We start from the raw sequence: 18029 nt of genomic DNA on the forward strand, positions 1-18029 counted from the left end.
GTATAATTTGGTTATAGGTTATTGTTGTGTGCCTATATTGCATCAAGACTTACATATTAAGAAACATTTTTAAATGAAATTTAGTGCAATATATTTGAATTCACAATATTTGGAAATACAATGATTTTAATTATCAGTCCTTGTGTTGTACAAAACAACTTTAAATTATGTAAACATAAAGTCATCTACATACATAAGCATACATATATATATTGCCTCAAATTCACACAGAATACTGCATTTAAAAAAAAAAAAACATATCCAAATATACCTGGTTCTAAACTATATTGCATTTCTCTTGTCGAGTTACTTATGCACAAAAACTATTTCTCTCTGGATGCCATTTGTTGTGCTGTCTGTTGGACTTTTAAAGTTCCTGCTGAATTATTGTGAGCAATTTGAAAATCTTCATGAAAACTTGTCTCTAATGATAACAGAAAGTAATTTCAACCAGTAGCTCGTACTCTTCAATTAGAAACAAAACTAAACACATTGAACAGTCCTTAAGACTACAATCTACTACATCAGCATGATATTCTGCAGTTTTCACATACCCACACACAAATGGCATGAAGTGAATTTTTTAAAGTTGGGTTACAAGAAGGTGCTTTTTACCCCACAGTATTCAACAATTGAAGTCTTTTACATTACAATTTTAACGCTGGATTACATATATAGATCTACAAATTCTGTAACTGTGCTGTATGATATGCTCTTACAACAATGTGTTTTACAATGCAACAGTCACGAGTGACATAAATGATTAGAATCCACTGGACATCTTGAGCGTATAATATTAGCAAAAAATCACTTTAAAAGTTTTCCCTACACTGTTAACATCATCCACAGACATATATGATGAACAGACATGCATGATGATCACGGTTATTGTTCAATATATGCAAGAGTTAGAACTATTCAGCATAAAACACACACATGCATAAAAAACATCAAATTTATTCTCAAATTGGAAGGTGGTGAGTGGAAAAGAAAGATAGAAGCTCGGCTTTAGCTGAGATACAAAAAGGTTGTTATTGCAGGAGCTGGCCCACAAGTTCAGTAGAAGCTTTGACATGAAGAATCCATCGGAAGAAGAGGATTTAGGTGATTCAGAGTCCGCCAATATGCGGCACCATCATTCACTGCAGCGACTGAATCGTGATCCCAATGAACCTGAACTGGATGAGGAAGGCATGGTAAAAATCATCTCCCTGACTTTTGCAAGCAAAGTAGTATTTTAATTGCACTCTTTACACTCAAAAGTTGTGCTTCAAGTTTCTTTAGTGCAGTAGATAATGGAGATTGCCATAAAACAAATACTGTTACCGACGGCTTAAAGCTAGATTGAAAATTGGTTTCTTTCCTTTGCTGGTTAAAAATTTTTGAAGATATCAGTATTAAATTTATTTCGATATGCTTTTCATGCTCTTAAGACATATTATTCATCAGCGGTGAGTGATATGTGCTCCCTTAACTTGTTTTATTTTTATATATGGTATATTTCTGCCAAAAGCAATGTTGACTTTGAATGCCAGGTAAGTATAAAGATTGTAATTTGATGAATTTCTGCTTGTGCAGCTAAATGAAAGACTACAGCTTTAGTCACTGAGCAAAAAAAATCTTATTTTTTTGTTTTTTCATAATTACAGTTATTGCTATACTCTTGTGAATCCGTTTTATCATCAACATGGTTTACTATTCCAGCATTTAACAAGAAACAACTGCCATTTAGTCTCATTTGTTTTGTATGTTTCCTACGAAAGAATTCTATTATGCAATATAATTATCCATCACAACAAAACTGTGAAAAACCTAAAAGAGAAATACTATTCATATTTCAAGAAATGAAAAGCATGATAAAACATTAATATATCCAAAACTAGTGCTTAATTTATCCATGAATTTTTATGTTTTGTTCCATTAATTTTTTTGACTACTGTTCTGCTACTATTCATCTTGTTTCTTCGTTTTGCAACCAAGCACCACAGAGCACTAGTGTAACTAATTTGTCTGCTGGCCTGTCTGCAACTCTTTGGTTTTAGTTGTTTGGATACAATTAACGCAACAACTTAAACCTAATGTTTACAGACAGAGCCTTGGATAAACTAGCTTGATAAGTGCACCTAGTGGCTCGTAGTTGCAAAACTGGAAACCCAGAAAACAATAGTGAAGGGGCTACCAACCATTACTAGACGAGCAGAATCATATAAAGGAAATATGTTTTGGATGTATTAAAGAAATTTTTCCTTACATTAAGGCGGAGAAGATTCACCGAAGAGTGTTTGTCATTTTTCAATACTAAGCAGATATTATTATTCTAGTAGCACTTTATTAGTAACCTTTTATTTCAGATTATGAATCCTGCTGATAGACTTCTACCTCATAATCACATATGCCCCCCCCCCTTTACTTTACCTTTAACACAATGTCATTTTGGTTAAGAAACTTATGTGGTGTGTGGCATGAAACATGTTTGCTTATCGTGAGGCACCTCCTTTGTTTTTCACAAAAAAATATTGTTTTGTGTAGCTTCATTTCATATCATTAGATATGGCCTATTTGTATTTTTTAATGCATACTATCTTAGGGAATAAGTGAATATGACACTTTGTAGAAAAGGTACTAAGCAAAATGTATCAACATAAATGAAATACTTACATTGCATTACCTGTTACTGGTTTGAAATCATATGCTGTACAATCCTTGTCGTTCTACATCAAACATAGTGTTTCTTTTAATATAAAGATGGTTGATACTTGGACAACCCAATCTATTCCTGAGGATAACAAAAAAAAATTCCTTAAAAATTGTTTGCCATAATCATGTTACAGTATGAACACCATGGAAAGATATGTTGAATATGTTCATCAAATATATTATGAAGCTCCTTAGAAAAATGAAGCAAGAGCATATCAATATTTACTATAACAATGAGCAATTGTGTGTGCCACCCTTCTTATGACAGATGCGAAAAAAGTGTCGCAAAATTCAATAACTCAAAGATAACGACACTTATGGCATACACTATGCCACGTGTGTTACAACCTGTCATGTTTCCCACACTCGACAGTTTCAGTGCCAATGAGAAACTAGGAAAAAGTCGTCTGCTTGACAGCGAGGAGTAAATGGCAGCCATAAGAGAGGGACTTGCGCAAACGCAGTTGGCACGTTGTGGTCTAACTCCCACGTGTTTTGTTTGTGTCTGCAAGAATCTACTTTTATAAGCATGCTGCTGATTAGTGTGGTGTTGAATTTGTGCATTCCTGCATATGTTATGTGTAACCTGACCTCTGCTTCCAACATGGGTTCACTTTGTCTACAGCGGCAATGTCGTGTGGTTTCTGCTTGAAATGCCAATGATCGGAAAGTGCGGGAAACATGACAGGATGTACCAAACGCGGTTTGTGTGTGTCTTCATCTCTGTTGAATTAATTCCAATTTGTGATGTTATCTAATGTAAAAGCTGTGAAAATTTAATTCCCGGAATGGTCCTTTGATTTGCTTTCCTGTGCACAAGCGGCTGCTGTCGCCTTCAAAATAGTCTCCTTGTGAAACTACGGACTTTGTGAGACAATGCTGTCATTGCCAGAAACAGTCTTCAAAATCGTTTTCCGAATACCTCACAGTAACGTTTTCATGTTTTGTTGCATGTCAGGAATGTCAAAAATCTTTGTCCCTTCAGAACCAAAAATCACAGGAAGCCGAGTAAGTGAATTTTTCTAATGGATTGCTTAGCAAGGAACTATTCACGTACATTCAGGGGCACTGTCATGATGGAAGATCTCCTAGAGTCTAAAAGTTTTCGTCTCAACAGATTCCTTTAAACTTGTCAACGCTTCCAAATAACACTGTTGATTCACCATTTCTGCTTGTGCAATGAATTCACAGTGAATTATTCCCTTGTGATTGAAGAAAGACACAATCATGATCTTGAATTGCATGCTTTTTGTTTGGCAAAGGTGAAGTGTGTGTTCCACTTGGACATATTGTTCACATGTATTGTAAACACCATGTTCCATCACTTTTAATGAACATATCAGACATCTCGGCATTGTGTAAAAGATCAAAAGAAATGTGAAGATGACATTGTTTCTGGTCGTCTGTCAAGATTTGAGAAACTATTTTTGCAGATTTTTTCCACACCAACTGTGCCATACACATGTACTACTTTCCCTGCTGCTTGGGGTACATGAGTTTGCCTGACTCAAAACTGCAGCAACATGCTGTGGCCATTCCAAGAATTAAATTGTCACACCTCATAATTTTGCATGAAGTGCAGCATTTACCCACTTAGTTGCAACATCAATAGTCCAGTAATATAATTTGAATAGGTTATTTCAATATATATGATATTTTGTGGACCACCCTGTACATATGGATTTTGTAACAGAAAAATAAATTCTGTATGTAGAAATTAAGTTTCAAAGAAATATATAAGAACTTTGTTTTTATGACAAACTAGCTGAATACTGGAAGTAAGTATTTAATGAATACACAGGGTGGCTACTCACTGGGAATTCTTTGAATTCCAGGAATTATGCGTGAATTTTTGGCTCTGTGAATTATGCGTGAATTCTACGTGAATTTTTCTCCCTAGACGTGAAAAATGGCAACTTTTATTAATCCCAATCCCATTTAATTTATACATATTTATTAATGCCCTGAGGCAAGGCTTTGACAGTTTAGCTTTTATTTTTATTGAGAAAAGGAAAAGAGAAAGAAATCTGGGTGGAAAATAAAGCAGAATTCTGTCAATTCATTTGCTTAGTGTCCTTTTCAGAACAATCTATGACAGACGGAAGATTATTGCAAGATATTTTGAAAGTTGATTTAGGTAAATTTCCAGTTTGAAATTCTTATGTAGTTGACAATTTTTCGTAGGTTAGTATATCCTGCAACATTTGTAACTTGTGTTTGCAGATTTATTTCGAGTCTCAGTATGTGAAAAGGTAAATTTAAACTCCGCACCTTAAATTATATACCCAGGTTTATATATACCGTTTAATTGAATTAAATTAGAATGTTTGGATAAATTGGAATCATGCAGACCCTTTATATTGTTAATATATTAGTGTATGTCTATGTATGGGTGGTGAGAGGCGGTAATATGTAAGGTTGAAACAAAGAAAACATTTTCTTGTACCTTTGAATTTTTGGAAAGTTCGTCTTGAAAACCGGGAATTATACTTGAATTTTATCAAGATCCCAGAGTAGCTTTCTGATACATATTAGGTTGTTAACATCATTGGTCATAGTCTACTTATTCACTGGACCTTACTCCAAAACACACTAATACAAACACATAAGGTTAGGATTATGCAGTGCTCTAAGTGATAGAATAAAGAAACTTTTAAACTGATCAGTTTACGAAAGCTATTCAGAAATCAACTTCCGATTGGCTTGTAAGAAGCAATACATAACCGCAGCAACATGGCACATATGCAGTAGCCAGCAGGAATGTGTAATCACACTCCACACACAACCACAGTCTATTTGCTTCAACAGTGCGTGAGTAGGAACTGACAAACATGGATGCTCGAATTTCTGCTCTCGCCAGTTGTGAGGTGCGTGGTGGGATTAGATTCCTTGAAGCAGGAGTCAACGCAGCTGAAATTCGTCAATTGTGTTGTAAATATGGCAATGGTGTTATGAGTGATAGTGCTGTGAGGTGCAGGAATTTTAAGGCTGGGCATGCAGATGTGCTTAATGAGGGACATCAAGGAAGACCTTCAATTGTGACTGATGAACTCGTCCGACAAATTGAAGAAATTGTGCGAGCAAAATACCATTTCACAATTTCACAACTCTCAGAGGAATTTCCTCAAATTTCCAGGACACAATCGACGATAAATTTCATCTGCGTTGACTCCCCTTGCTTGAAGGAATCAAATCCCAACATGGACCTCACAACTGGTGGGAGCAGAAATACGAGTGTCAATGTTAGTCAGTTCCTACTCTCGCACTGTTGAAGCAAATGGGCTGCGGTTGTGTGTGGAGTCTGATTACTAGAGCCCGGATTTCCATGCACAAACAAACAACAAAATATGCATGCAAATATGCACGAAAAATATAAAAAATATGCACTACGATATGCATGAACAATATACAATTATTATTTTTTTCCAAACATCTTACTTTAATGACCTCTGTTGCAATGAACTATGAACGTCTTCCTTAGGTTTTCTTCTGTAAACCCTCTGCGTTTATCAGTGAGAAACCTTTTGTAGATCGAGAAGTTCCTTTCCACATCAGCAGAAGTCACTGGTGCATGTGAGAAACACCAAACTTCCTCCTGTGTTAGGTTCTCTTCCAAGTCCGCATTTTCACCATTCAGTACATTTGCATTGTCACAGATTGTTCTGTACCCGGGATTTTTGTCTAATACTTGGCGAAGTTTTTCTGGTGCTATTTTGGCAACACCGTGAGTTTCACTGGACAAAGTTTGCGATACTTCGCCCAACAAGGACAGTGAATGCTGCAAAGGATTATTACGGGACTCTGTGTAATAATTGCAGGTATACTCGAGAAGTGGTTGTGTATGTACTTAATTTCGTTCTCAATGCCACTTCTAGAGAAACATTTCTGTGACACACAAATAGCGGCTGCATGACTGCCTTCACTTCATTGAAATGTTCTGCATAATACGACACAGCTTCTAGCCACGAGCCCCATCGTGTTAATACCAGTTGTGGAGGTAACGGAACATTTTTCGCCAGTGCGCAAAAGAGACGTACTCGCGAAGGAGCTTTCACAAATACTTTCTTTACATTTGATACAAGTGCGTCTACTTCCGGGTATTGGTATCTGATTATTTCTGCTACGTGATGAAGACCGTGTGCAAGACAAGTCAGACTAATTTAGGATACAACACTTTCAAACCAGATGCTGCTTTGACAATGTATGGGGACACGTCAGTAACAAACAGTAACACATTGTCATACTGGATGTGATCTGGCCACAACAAAGTTAACAAATCGTTAAAGAATTTGGCAATTGTGGAATGATTCACTTTCTCAAACACCTCGATATTCAGTAAGTAGGGTTTACCGCTCGCCTTCATTGCACCAACAACAGCATTGCAAACACAACGTTCTGCCTCGTCGATAGTCTCATCGATAGACACCCATATTTTCTCGTGCTTCAATGCTTCCCGAATTTCTCCCACAACCTCATTAAAACAAACAGGCACATAGTTTTTACGTAGCGTTGATTCATCTGGCACCTTCTTTCCCGTGTACTTTTCAAGGAAACCTCGTAGATGGGCATTGTTCAGTTTCCACAAAGGAATATTAGCACTTGCAAACGCAGAACACAGATCTGCATAGAATGTATCACTTACTGTGCATTCAGATGTTGAATTAGTGGACACAGTAGTAAGCAGTTGTTGTTTACTGTGCGATCTTCTCTGATGGGCTTCCCTATGTCTTGCTGTATTAACATGTTGAGTAACTTGAAATTTCTTCTCTACTGAAACTCTTTTTTCGCACACTACACAGAACAAAACTGACCGATCTTCTGTAAATACACTACTTCCAAATTCTTGTACGTATTTATGCAACAATATCGTCTTACTTGATTTTTCAGGTTTTAACAGAACACAAAATAACACTTACACGTTCGTGAACTCCTTTGATACTGACAGCAGAAAACCTTTCCACATAGTTGCCAAGTCACAAGAAAGGCTTTGCGTTAGTTGACAGTTGTAAAAGCATTCAGAAGGTGCTAGATCGCTGTTGTTTAACATAAAATGCTGAAAAAAAAACTTTAAAAATTATAGTGAATATTGTATATCAAATTGGTATGTTCGCTATTTGGTTATCGCCATGTAGTCGAAAGTGAATTTACCAACAATTGTGGGCGACAAACTCAACACTATTTTCTCTTGATAGACTATGAAATATGCTAGTATGTAGCAATAAAATTCTAAATATGCCTTATCCTGCAAAGTTTAAGAAATATGCATGCACAACAAAATTCACTCAAAATATGCACTTATATGCGCTATCATATGTGTCTCATTACAAGTTCGTCGGAAGGAAAAAAATATTTTCCATAAGTTTTGGCATGCTACATGAAACATGCATTTCGCATATAAATCCGGGCTCTAGCGATTACACATTCCTGCTGGGTACTGCATATGCACCATGTTGCTGCGGTTATGTATTGCTTTTTACAAGCCAATCAGAAGTCATTATATTATATAGAATCTGAATAGTCATTATATTTTAAAAGTGATCAGCTTTACTGACCATAAGTTACAATGACCATTCATTAGATACAAGTTTAATGGACCTGAAAGTTAACAAGTCTCCATACAAAATAAGAATGAATAAATATGATATAATATACTTTTTACTTTAAATTATGTACTGGTGGTTTAATTTAGACATTTTCATGGCATGTCTTACTGACACAATTTCCTCATTTAACCAATTAAATGTTAACGATTGTACCGTGTAATAGGCAACTGTGTAATCCAATAACTTTATCCATAGGGTGCGTTAGTGGTACCTGATCAACAAGGAAATCTTCGCATCACTGTGAAGAAGACTAAACCCATGCTTGGCATTGCGATTGAGGGTGGTGCCAACACTAAGCATCCACTGCCACGAATTATCAACATTCATGTGAGTATATTAAGTATTTTGCTAGCCATTGCTTTCTTTTTCTTTGTGCATGTATGTTTTCTGCATACAAATTTTATTCTTAAGCCTTACACACGCATGGTTTGATGAACGTCATGTGATTTATACCAAGTTATCTGGAGAAATATATTTTTATTTTATAAAAATGCATTTTGTTCTTACAATTTAGCACAAAATTTAAATATTTTCCCTGCATTTATCAATTTTCGGAGGAATTTTTAATGAAAGCATAACTTACGCCACATGCTATCATTTCAGTAGCTGAAGTCCCGTTTTGGCATGTACTTACTTTTTACTCAAGCTTTCATCAGGAGATAAGACAAGAATAACGAAACTTTAAAACATGGGAAGGTGAGTTGTGTTAATAATGATAATAATAATAATAATAATAATAATAATAATAACCATGGCATAACAGCCTGTGAAGCTCAGTGCCTATCTACTAACGGCAAGCCTCACTGCCACCCGAACCAGTTACGGGTGATATGTGGTCAGCAGGATGACCCCCCAGTCTTTGTTGTAGCTTTTCTATGGCTGGGTTACGCTACTCATTCGGAGATCGAAAATTTTCTCATGATGATGGGTGGACCGGTCCCATACACAATCCGAAATCTCAGGAGAAAAGTTGTTATGCTTCTCCCAGGAGCGACTAACCTGCGCACATCCCATAGCAGGAGCACACAGGTTGAACCTTTGACTGCACGGCCACAGTGCAGGACGGTAAGTTGGATTTAAAAGATTAAAAGTAAGTACAGAGTGTTGCAATTAAAAGGTAACTGAAAGTATCCAAAAATGCACCATGTTCAGTTACATTCTTTATGCAACATCCTGTATATGCCAAAACTGGACTTCAGCTACTTAGTGGAATTTTTAATATTCAAATTATTTATTTAAATCATAGCGTATGCCTATTTCAACATTAGTATAAATAATTTAAGTGATTCCCCCTTTTAGGTATTTCTGGTACTTACTTGTTTTTTATACACAATATTTCCACTTTTTTCATCTTCATCAGGTGAGATCCCAAGGTAAGCCTCATGTTATTATAGAATGGTTATAGGTTTTTTTTGGCTCGGAAAGTCAACCATGTGGCACATGTGAGGTATAACAGTCTGATGGGAGAAAACCTAACACATTACATGAATCAACATGCAAAGTGACCATCAGAAAATATCGGACACGTCTGATATTCGAGCTGCAATCTTATGGCCTTCGGATAAGACTGACTCCCTATTGAACAATCATCTTGCTGCATGTTAATCTGATAGATACTTTCTGTGCTGCAAGCTGATATGTATAATGCAGCCGTATCAAGGAAGTGCTGAATGGAGATATATTCTTTCTATGCATGGTGATAAAGATTTCCAACTTGGAATTTTAAGTGCTAGTGATTTCCAGTTAGGAGGAGACACTGTAGTTCCCGGTGAGGTACTAACAGAATAATATACTAATCAGGGGAAAAACAATTTATTTACTTAAAGTTTCCACTACAGTGCTGGAAGGCCATTTTATACTGAGACTGTAGCAACAGGAAAACAATAACAACAAAACCAGACAATACAGAAAAAAATTAGATACACATACATTCTTAACGATTGTCGGAAACTGCATTCCGACACGAAAATGTCAATATTTGTAGGGAGGTTATTATACAGTGTGTCCGAGAAAAAATATACCAATAAAGAATTAAATAACTCAAACAATCGTTAAGATAGAAATGTCAAATAACGTTTATGTGGAAGAGAAAACCATAGATTTTTTTTAAGCAAAGAACAAGAAAAAAATTTCACCTTAGTAGATCTCAATGTGTGCTCCTTTGGTGGCGCGACAAACATCAAGGCGGTACTCATCCTCCATCCAAGTGTTCTCCAACATTTGATGAGTGACGGAGCCACATGCATCGATAATTCTTTCATGGAGATCATTGAGGTCTTGCACAGGTGTTTGGTAAACCATAGTCTTCACATAACCCCAAAGGCAAAAGTTCAAAGGAGTCAAATCTGGTGACCTTGGTGGCCATTTAATGGGTCCATCCCTCCCAATCCAATTACCAGCGAAATTGTTATTAAGGAAGTTAGTAACACAACGGGCATAATGTGGGGGGGAGCCCCATCCTGCTGAAACATGTACCCATGAGGTATACGAGGTACAGCATACTGTTGCAACATTTGCAGGTAACTTGCACCTGTAATTGTAGCTGTATAAGCAGGGAAGCATATTCTAAAGAGATCGCTGTAGAAGGGAGAGCCTTGGAGTGGGACTGTGGAAGAGATTTACATTGGCTGATTGGGTATTCTTAGATGAAATTGATTGATTAGAAATTCAGTTTCAATTTTGCCATTGATGATTTTATGCAAGAATTTCTTGTTTGCTAGATTCCGACGAGTGTGTGGTGACTGGATATTCAAAGTATACATAATATCTGTTTTATGGAGGTGTCTGAGAGAAGGTATTCTATGTCAAGCAATGGCAAGGAAAAAACCGAAGACAGAATCGATCCTAGGAAGATCAGTTTTAGAAGCCATGGTTCAGATTGGAGAGCAGTATTCAAGAATAGGGGTGATAAAGGATTTGAAAAATATGCTAATGGATGCTTGGTTTTGGATTTCAGTGAACCCTTACAGAAGACTACAGTATTATGTGTGGTGTGCTCATTAAAGTTTAGTTTTTCGTCGATGATAACACCAAGATCTTTTTGATAGGCTTTTGTGATGGGATTGTTTTCGAAAGTAGAAACAGGAGCATTTCTGAGGATTCCATTCTAGTTTCCACTGACAACGGCACACAAGTAGTTCTCTAAGAGCTTGTTGTAGGATTAGTGAATCACGTTCTATGATATTACTTTGAAGAGTTTACAATCATCGGCAAACAAAAGTACAATTATTGGAATAGAAGACAGTCTGTCAGAAGGCACAAAAGTGGGCTTAAGATGCTCTCGTGGGGGACTCCAAACAGAACAAGTAGAAAGCTGGAAGAGGAGCCAGAAAGGAGTAACATGCTGCTCTCGTGTATGAAGATAGTGTTTTAGCAAGGAAATAAACTTACCCTCAAAAATAGCAAGACTTTTCATTGAAAAAACCTTGTGTGAAAGCTATTCTTCTGAGTTAGAAGTTCACGGTCTTTGTTTAACTGTCTCCTTTCTCTTTTAAGGAAAATGGAGCAGCTTTTGAAGCTGGGGGCCTGGAAGTGGGTCAACTTATCCTCGAGGTGAATGGTCACAGTGTGGAAGGTAAGCTTTGGTTGACAGAATTAAATATTTAAGAAAAAGTTATTCATGTGTTCTCTAATTACCAGCTACAAGGGTTGGATAAAAAGTAATGGCAACACTGGTATAATTGGTACTTGACTGTATTGGCAGAGGAGCACGTGTTACATTCCTTCAAAGTAATCGCCCCTCATCTCTACGACCTTCTGTCACACGTATGGAAGGCATCGTACACCGTCAGCGCGTCCATCTCTGTCGATGTCCCGCAGTGACCGCCCTATAGCACGTATGATGGCTTCGTGCGTGTCGTAGTGCTTCCCGCCCAGTGGTTCCTTCATTTTGGCAAAAAGGTCGTAATCACACGGTCTCATACCGGTGAATACGGCGGATGTTCCAGTACCTCCCACTACCAGTTATGCAGGAGCGCCGTCACATTGTTCGCAGTGTGACACCTTGCAGTGTCAAGCAGGATGATGGGACACCGTGCCGTCGCTTCCTTCTTAATGCGAGACGAAGGTGGTGTTGCAAGAAGGTGCAGAAGTAGGCTGCGTTGACCGTCTGCCTGAGAGACGTTGTTCTTCTTGCCTAAACATATTGTTAGGGCGCTTGCACTCTCGTCCTCTGCTTCAGAGCACTGCTGTTTTTGACTGAATAACATACAATCGCTCCCACTCACTATACTTCCTCGTCTGACATTCCTTTATCAGCCACGAAACGCTTGTGGCACTGTGACTCACCCCTTTCACGGGACAGCAGCGTTGCCATTACTTTTTATCCAACCCTTGTAAATGCTGGATGATGAAGTTTTAAGTTCTAAATTTCTGACAAATAATCCACGTTGTGGCAGGTAACACTTGCATTTGCCTTACACAGAATGATTCTTATGGTTCAATTTTTGGCCTGACAAACATGAACCTTCTTCTCTGTATCAAGATTCTAAACTTTTATTGATAAAATGGAGGAATTAAAATCCAATAAATGCATAATTTTACGGTAGCTGAGCCATGGTAGCTCAGTCATTAGGGCACCCGACTACCATGCGAGACACCTGGGTTCAATCCCTAGCAGGGGAGAACCGGGATTTTTTCCACCTGTTCAAGCAGCTCCAGTGTTCACCCAGCATCATATAAAGTCGGTACCTGGAGGAAATTCTTGGAGTATTTTACATAATTTTACAAGGGTTGTACATATAGTACTGTTGCAGGAGATGTATTTGGAATCTCATGGGTTATGGCTGGTCAATATAGATCTTGGGCTCTTGTGTAGCCAAATGCTTAGCGGTCTTGCTTGTAGTGCACGCGGTCCAGGTTCCATTCTCAGTGTAGCCCCAAAATTTTAGTGTTGACCCAGCTTCGTGAGGAAAATTATTGGAGCTACTTGAGAAGAAAAAGTAGCAGGTTCCAGTCTCAAAAGCCAGAAAACCACAACGATGGAACTCTATGTGCTGACCATGTATTATTGCCCAATGAAAAGTTGCTTGGCAGGTTCTGGTCCTCATAGGGCTGTTGGACCACAGAGTTTAATTTTTAATAGAGGTCTTAGTTGTACAGAGAGGGAGACTTAACTTGTAATTCTCTGAATGCTATTCATCTACCCGATGAAGATCCTAGATGGGTTTGAAAATTTGGAAAAGTCAAAGGTACATGTCTAGACTGCACAATAAAGAATGAATTAATGATTTAAATCCTCTTATGTAAAACCCTTACCGTAGTCTTTTACAGTTAAAGATGGCGAGAGATTTTACTTTTTATGTGTTTATGTATGTTGCTATGCGTGCACATTTGTGGACGTTTGATATCATGGGCATAACTTAGGGCCTAAGTGTGGGGCAGATCTTCGGGGGAAGGCAGAATCGAAAAGTTTTCCATACCATCTAGAACTATTCTGCTAAATAACTGTTACATTTGAGAAATTATAAAATTAGTCTTGATTTCTATGTTTCTAAAGTCCAAGCACTCCCCCCTCCCTCCTCCAAGTTATGCCTATGGTTGAGATCCAGTATATGTTTTGGAAGGAGTGCTTGAAGTGGGGGTGGGGAGATGTTATCCTCCCGGTTAAAGAAAATTTTAATAAAGCATATATATTTTGCATAAGCATCGCCCCCACATACTGTGTTGTCTCAATGTTTATCCATATCAGAAACTAAACCAAGCATCCCCTTTCCTATCCCCAATCTCAAACAAGCATCCCCTTTCCAATCCCCAAACTCTACTCAGCATCTAGTTTCCCATCCCCAAACTCTACTGAGTATCCCCTTTCCTATCCCCACACTCTACCAAACATCCCCTTTCGTATCCCCAAACTCTATACCAAGCATCCCCTTTTCTATCTCCAAACTCTATACCAAGCATCCCCTTTCCTATTCCCAAACTCTACTGAACATCCCCTTTTCTATTCCCAAACTCTACTGAGCATCCCCTTTCCTATTCCCAAACTCTACTGAGCATCCCCTTTCCTATTCCCAAACTCTACTGAGCATCCTCTTTCCTATTCCCAAACTCTACTGAGCATCCCCTTTCCTATTCCCAAACTCTACTGAGCATCCCCTTTCCTATTCCCAAACTCTACTGAGCATCCCCTTTCCTATTCCCAAACTCTATACAAAGCATCCCCTTTCCTATTCCCAAACTCTACTGAGCATCCCCTTTCCTATTCCCAAACTCTACTGAGCATCCCCTTTCCTATTCCCAAACTCTACTGAGCATCCCCTTTCCTATTCCCAAACTCTACTGAGCATCCCCTTTCCTATTCCCAAACTCTATACAAAGCATCCCCTTTCCTATTCCCAAACTCTACTGAGCATCCCCTTTCCTATTCCCAAACTCTACTGAGCATCCCCTTTCCTATTCCCAAACTCTATACCAAGCATCCCCTTTTCTATCCCCAAACTCTATACCAAGCATCCCCTTTGCTATTTCCAAACTCTACCGAGCATTCCCTTTCCTATTCCCAAACTCTACTGAGCATCCCCTTTCCTATTCCCAAACTCTACTGAGCATCCCCTTTCCTATTCCCAAACTCTACTGAGCATCCCCTTTCCTATTCCCAAACTCTACCGAGCATTCCCTTTCCTATTCCCAAACTCTACTGAGCATCCCCTTTCCTATTCCCAAACTCTACTGAGCATCCCCTTTCCTATCTCCAAACTCTATACCACGTATCCCCTTTCCTATAATCAAACTGAACCAAGCATCCCCTTTTCTATCTCCACACTCAACCAAGCATCCGTCAGCTAGAAATTTCCACTTCGAGCAATATGTGGTACGGTCCATAGTACCTTTAATGTGATCTTCTTTTCTTACTTACCCTCAGGAATGCATCATCAGGAAGTGGCTCGTGTCATAGCTGAAACCTTTGCGAAGAAGGATCGCCAGGAGATTGAGTTCCTAGTAATTGAAGCGAAAAAGTCCAATCTGGAACCCAAGCCTACAGCTTTGATATTTCTGGAAGCCTAGCAGTTGCTCTCCCTCTCTTGAATATAGTCACCCTACCTGAAAAAAACTGTTGCTACGTTACCATGATCACATGCCGGTTAACATATCACACTTACACACAAGTACATGAACACACACACACACACGCTCCCGTACATAGTAATCTCTATACATACAAACATACAGAAAAAGGCCACTGGTGTTCTAGACTAGCATGTGGAGTACCAGTGATCATAGCAACCATATAGTGTCAATGTGATGCTTAGTGTGACATTTCAGTGTGTTGCTGTAACGTAGAAATAAAGGGTGGAAGTTCGAGAGAGGGAGGGGGAAAATATTTTAATCATTTTACGATTTTATCAAAAAGACAGCATATGTTTGTTTCTAGCTGCAATTGTTGGTGATAGGTGAAAAAAACAAGAGACCTATGTTTAGGTAACCAACCCAAGTGTGCCAAAGAATTTTTGCTTATTAAAGCAAATGTTAGCATTTCCAGTTGCGTATGCTGTGGCCACAGTAGTTTAGGGCACATAAAACAAAATTTTAAAAAAATCAATAAGAAATCAAATGGTTTTATTCTTGAGATTTACTTTATCATAATTATCCAAAATAGCTAAACAAATAATCTATTTCTTATGGAAAAATCATTTGGTAAAGTTTAGAGTGACTACAATGCAGATTAGATTATCCTATTCTCTAAAAGTAGAATGTAAAAATATCCATTGACATGGGACAAATAAGTATGTGTTCTTTAATTCGACTGCATGGATTAAATCGTTATCTCAATTCAGCAAATGTGATAATATACACTTAGAAATACAATTCTGTAAAGTTTATATTCCAACCCTTACTTAATAGTTGACATGGTACAGAGGAACAAGAGAATTCAAGTCAAGAATGCCTAAAAACTATTATTAAATTATGTATCTACATACTCTTAGAACTAGCATAGACAGGTATGAGCTCACAGAGTCAGGGGGAACCAATCATGACATTTTGTCAAACAACACTGTTCTAAAATGAAATTATAACAAACAAAAGTAGCCATTCTTTATAGATTTTTGAGGTGCTAAATTCGAGAATGGCATTATCTTTGTTGATTGATTAATATTTCCATGTCATACAAGGATAATTGTTTTCCTGTAGTTTACGGTTATTACAAACATAAGAAAACTGTTCAATAACAGGAAAGTGATTCTACAATGCAAGCAATGCATACATACAAGAAAAACTATCATACAAGGATATATAACCGAAACCACCCTGAAATATTATCTCGAATTATCTCTATTTTTCGTAATTGCAATAACATGAAATTGGTTATAAAAAGACAATACAATAATGTGAAACATATTTTTCATGCATACTAAGTCAAATAAAATATTAAGAGAATATAACCACTAAAACTGAAACAAGGTGAATAAATTGTGCATTATTTCAAAACTGATTGAAAGGCCTCCCTGGTGTCATAGTGGTAACGATATCACCTTTTAATCAAGGGGTCTGAAGTTTGATACTCATTGGAGACACATAATGGTTCAGATCCAACCTTAATCTGTAGGTCCAGCACTGATTAGCCTATTTATCTGTGAATAAAAAAACATTTTTTTAAAAAAAACTGATAGAAAGTTTTAGTAATAACTTGATTTTCAAAATTTGATCAAATTAAAACATTTCAACACACTTTATGTTCAATAATGAAATAAATTTCATTTATTGAAAGATTTTTTCAAAATTTATTTGTAAAATGATTTAAGTTTTGTCATGGGAACCTTTCATTTTTTCAAAAAAAAAGAAGACTATACAAGTGCATATATCTTCGACATTCCACTAAGGATCATAATAATTATGAAACTTTTTGTGTATATTATAGTGCAAAATTCTTTTCTGTAATATAAAATGTGGTTATTCATCTTGAAAAATTGGATTCTTTTCTTCAACTGTAAAAAATATCTGAGAAATTAAAGGACACAATGTAATGTTGCAGTAAGATTCTAAGTGACCATATCATTTTAGAGAAGTGGTAGTTAATAAAGAAAATGCATTTGCAGTGGGAGCAACTTAACTTTTTATAAAACAAGAATAAGTATTTTTCATGCAAAATTTATTGAAAAAATAAAATTTTCTTCCTGCAGAAAAACTGTAGATTTTTCTAAATTTCCCACATTCATTCCTTCTTGAATCGTTAATAGTAACACTGATTACGGAAATTATAGTCTTCAAAATTAAAGCATTTATAGAAATAGGCAGTGTTTCTAATTATGTAAAATCACCTACCAGGTTTCATGTAGTGAAGACACAAGAACAAAAGGTTGCCTGCAGATGCAATAATCATTTGTATTTTGCAAATCACTAAATTTTCTTTGCATATTATGTCACCAAGTCATGAAACAACTTTTTCATTTGCGAAAATGAAATGATTTTTTTTATGATAAAGGCCATTTAAATACTTCGCACAGTATTTGGTCTTTAATTTTGCACAAAAAGACACGTCCTACACAAATATGAGTAATTTGCATAGAAGGTTGGTAATACTCAGGTGCAACTGATCGCATAGAAAAAAATCTCATTTTTCATTAATATCACTTTTTTTATTGCAAGTTTATAAACTTCTACCAAATGCAAAGAACATTTTTATGCAAATTTGATTCTTCCATATGTGTAAATCCATGTGTTAGTAGTAGTACATAATGAAGTACTTTCTGCAATGCTAAGTAAATGTTTACATGTGTAGTGAGGTTACCG

The 18029-nt window shown here is 37.0% G+C and overlaps 1 protein-coding gene across 6 annotated transcripts in view; it reads left to right on the forward strand.

The window, feature by feature from the left end:
• dysc (whirlin protein dyschronic) overlaps positions 1 to 16690 on the forward strand; it is an 817084-nt gene extending 800394 nt beyond the window's left edge. For 5 of the 6 annotated variants that reach the window (XM_083113360.1, XM_083113363.1, XM_083113362.1 and 2 more), the window contains 4 exons: positions 1041 to 1196; positions 8496 to 8627; positions 11796 to 11874; positions 15163 to 16690. In XM_083113360.1, the coding sequence (XP_082969486.1) occupies positions 1041 to 1196; positions 8496 to 8627; positions 11796 to 11874; positions 15163 to 15305 (510 nt within the window). In that variant the 3' untranslated portion in view covers positions 15306 to 16690. The remainder of the gene's footprint in view (positions 1 to 1040; positions 1197 to 8495; positions 8628 to 11795; positions 11875 to 15162) is intronic. The other variant, XM_083113365.1, reaches the window with a different exon arrangement.
• Positions 16691 to 18029: the final 1339 nt, after the last annotated feature.

Source organism: Lepisma saccharinum, chromosome 27 (assembly GCF_977018435.1).
Source record: "Lepisma saccharinum chromosome 27, izLepSacc3.1, whole genome shotgun sequence".
Taxonomy (NCBI): Eukaryota; Metazoa; Arthropoda; class Insecta; order Zygentoma; family Lepismatidae; genus Lepisma; species Lepisma saccharinum.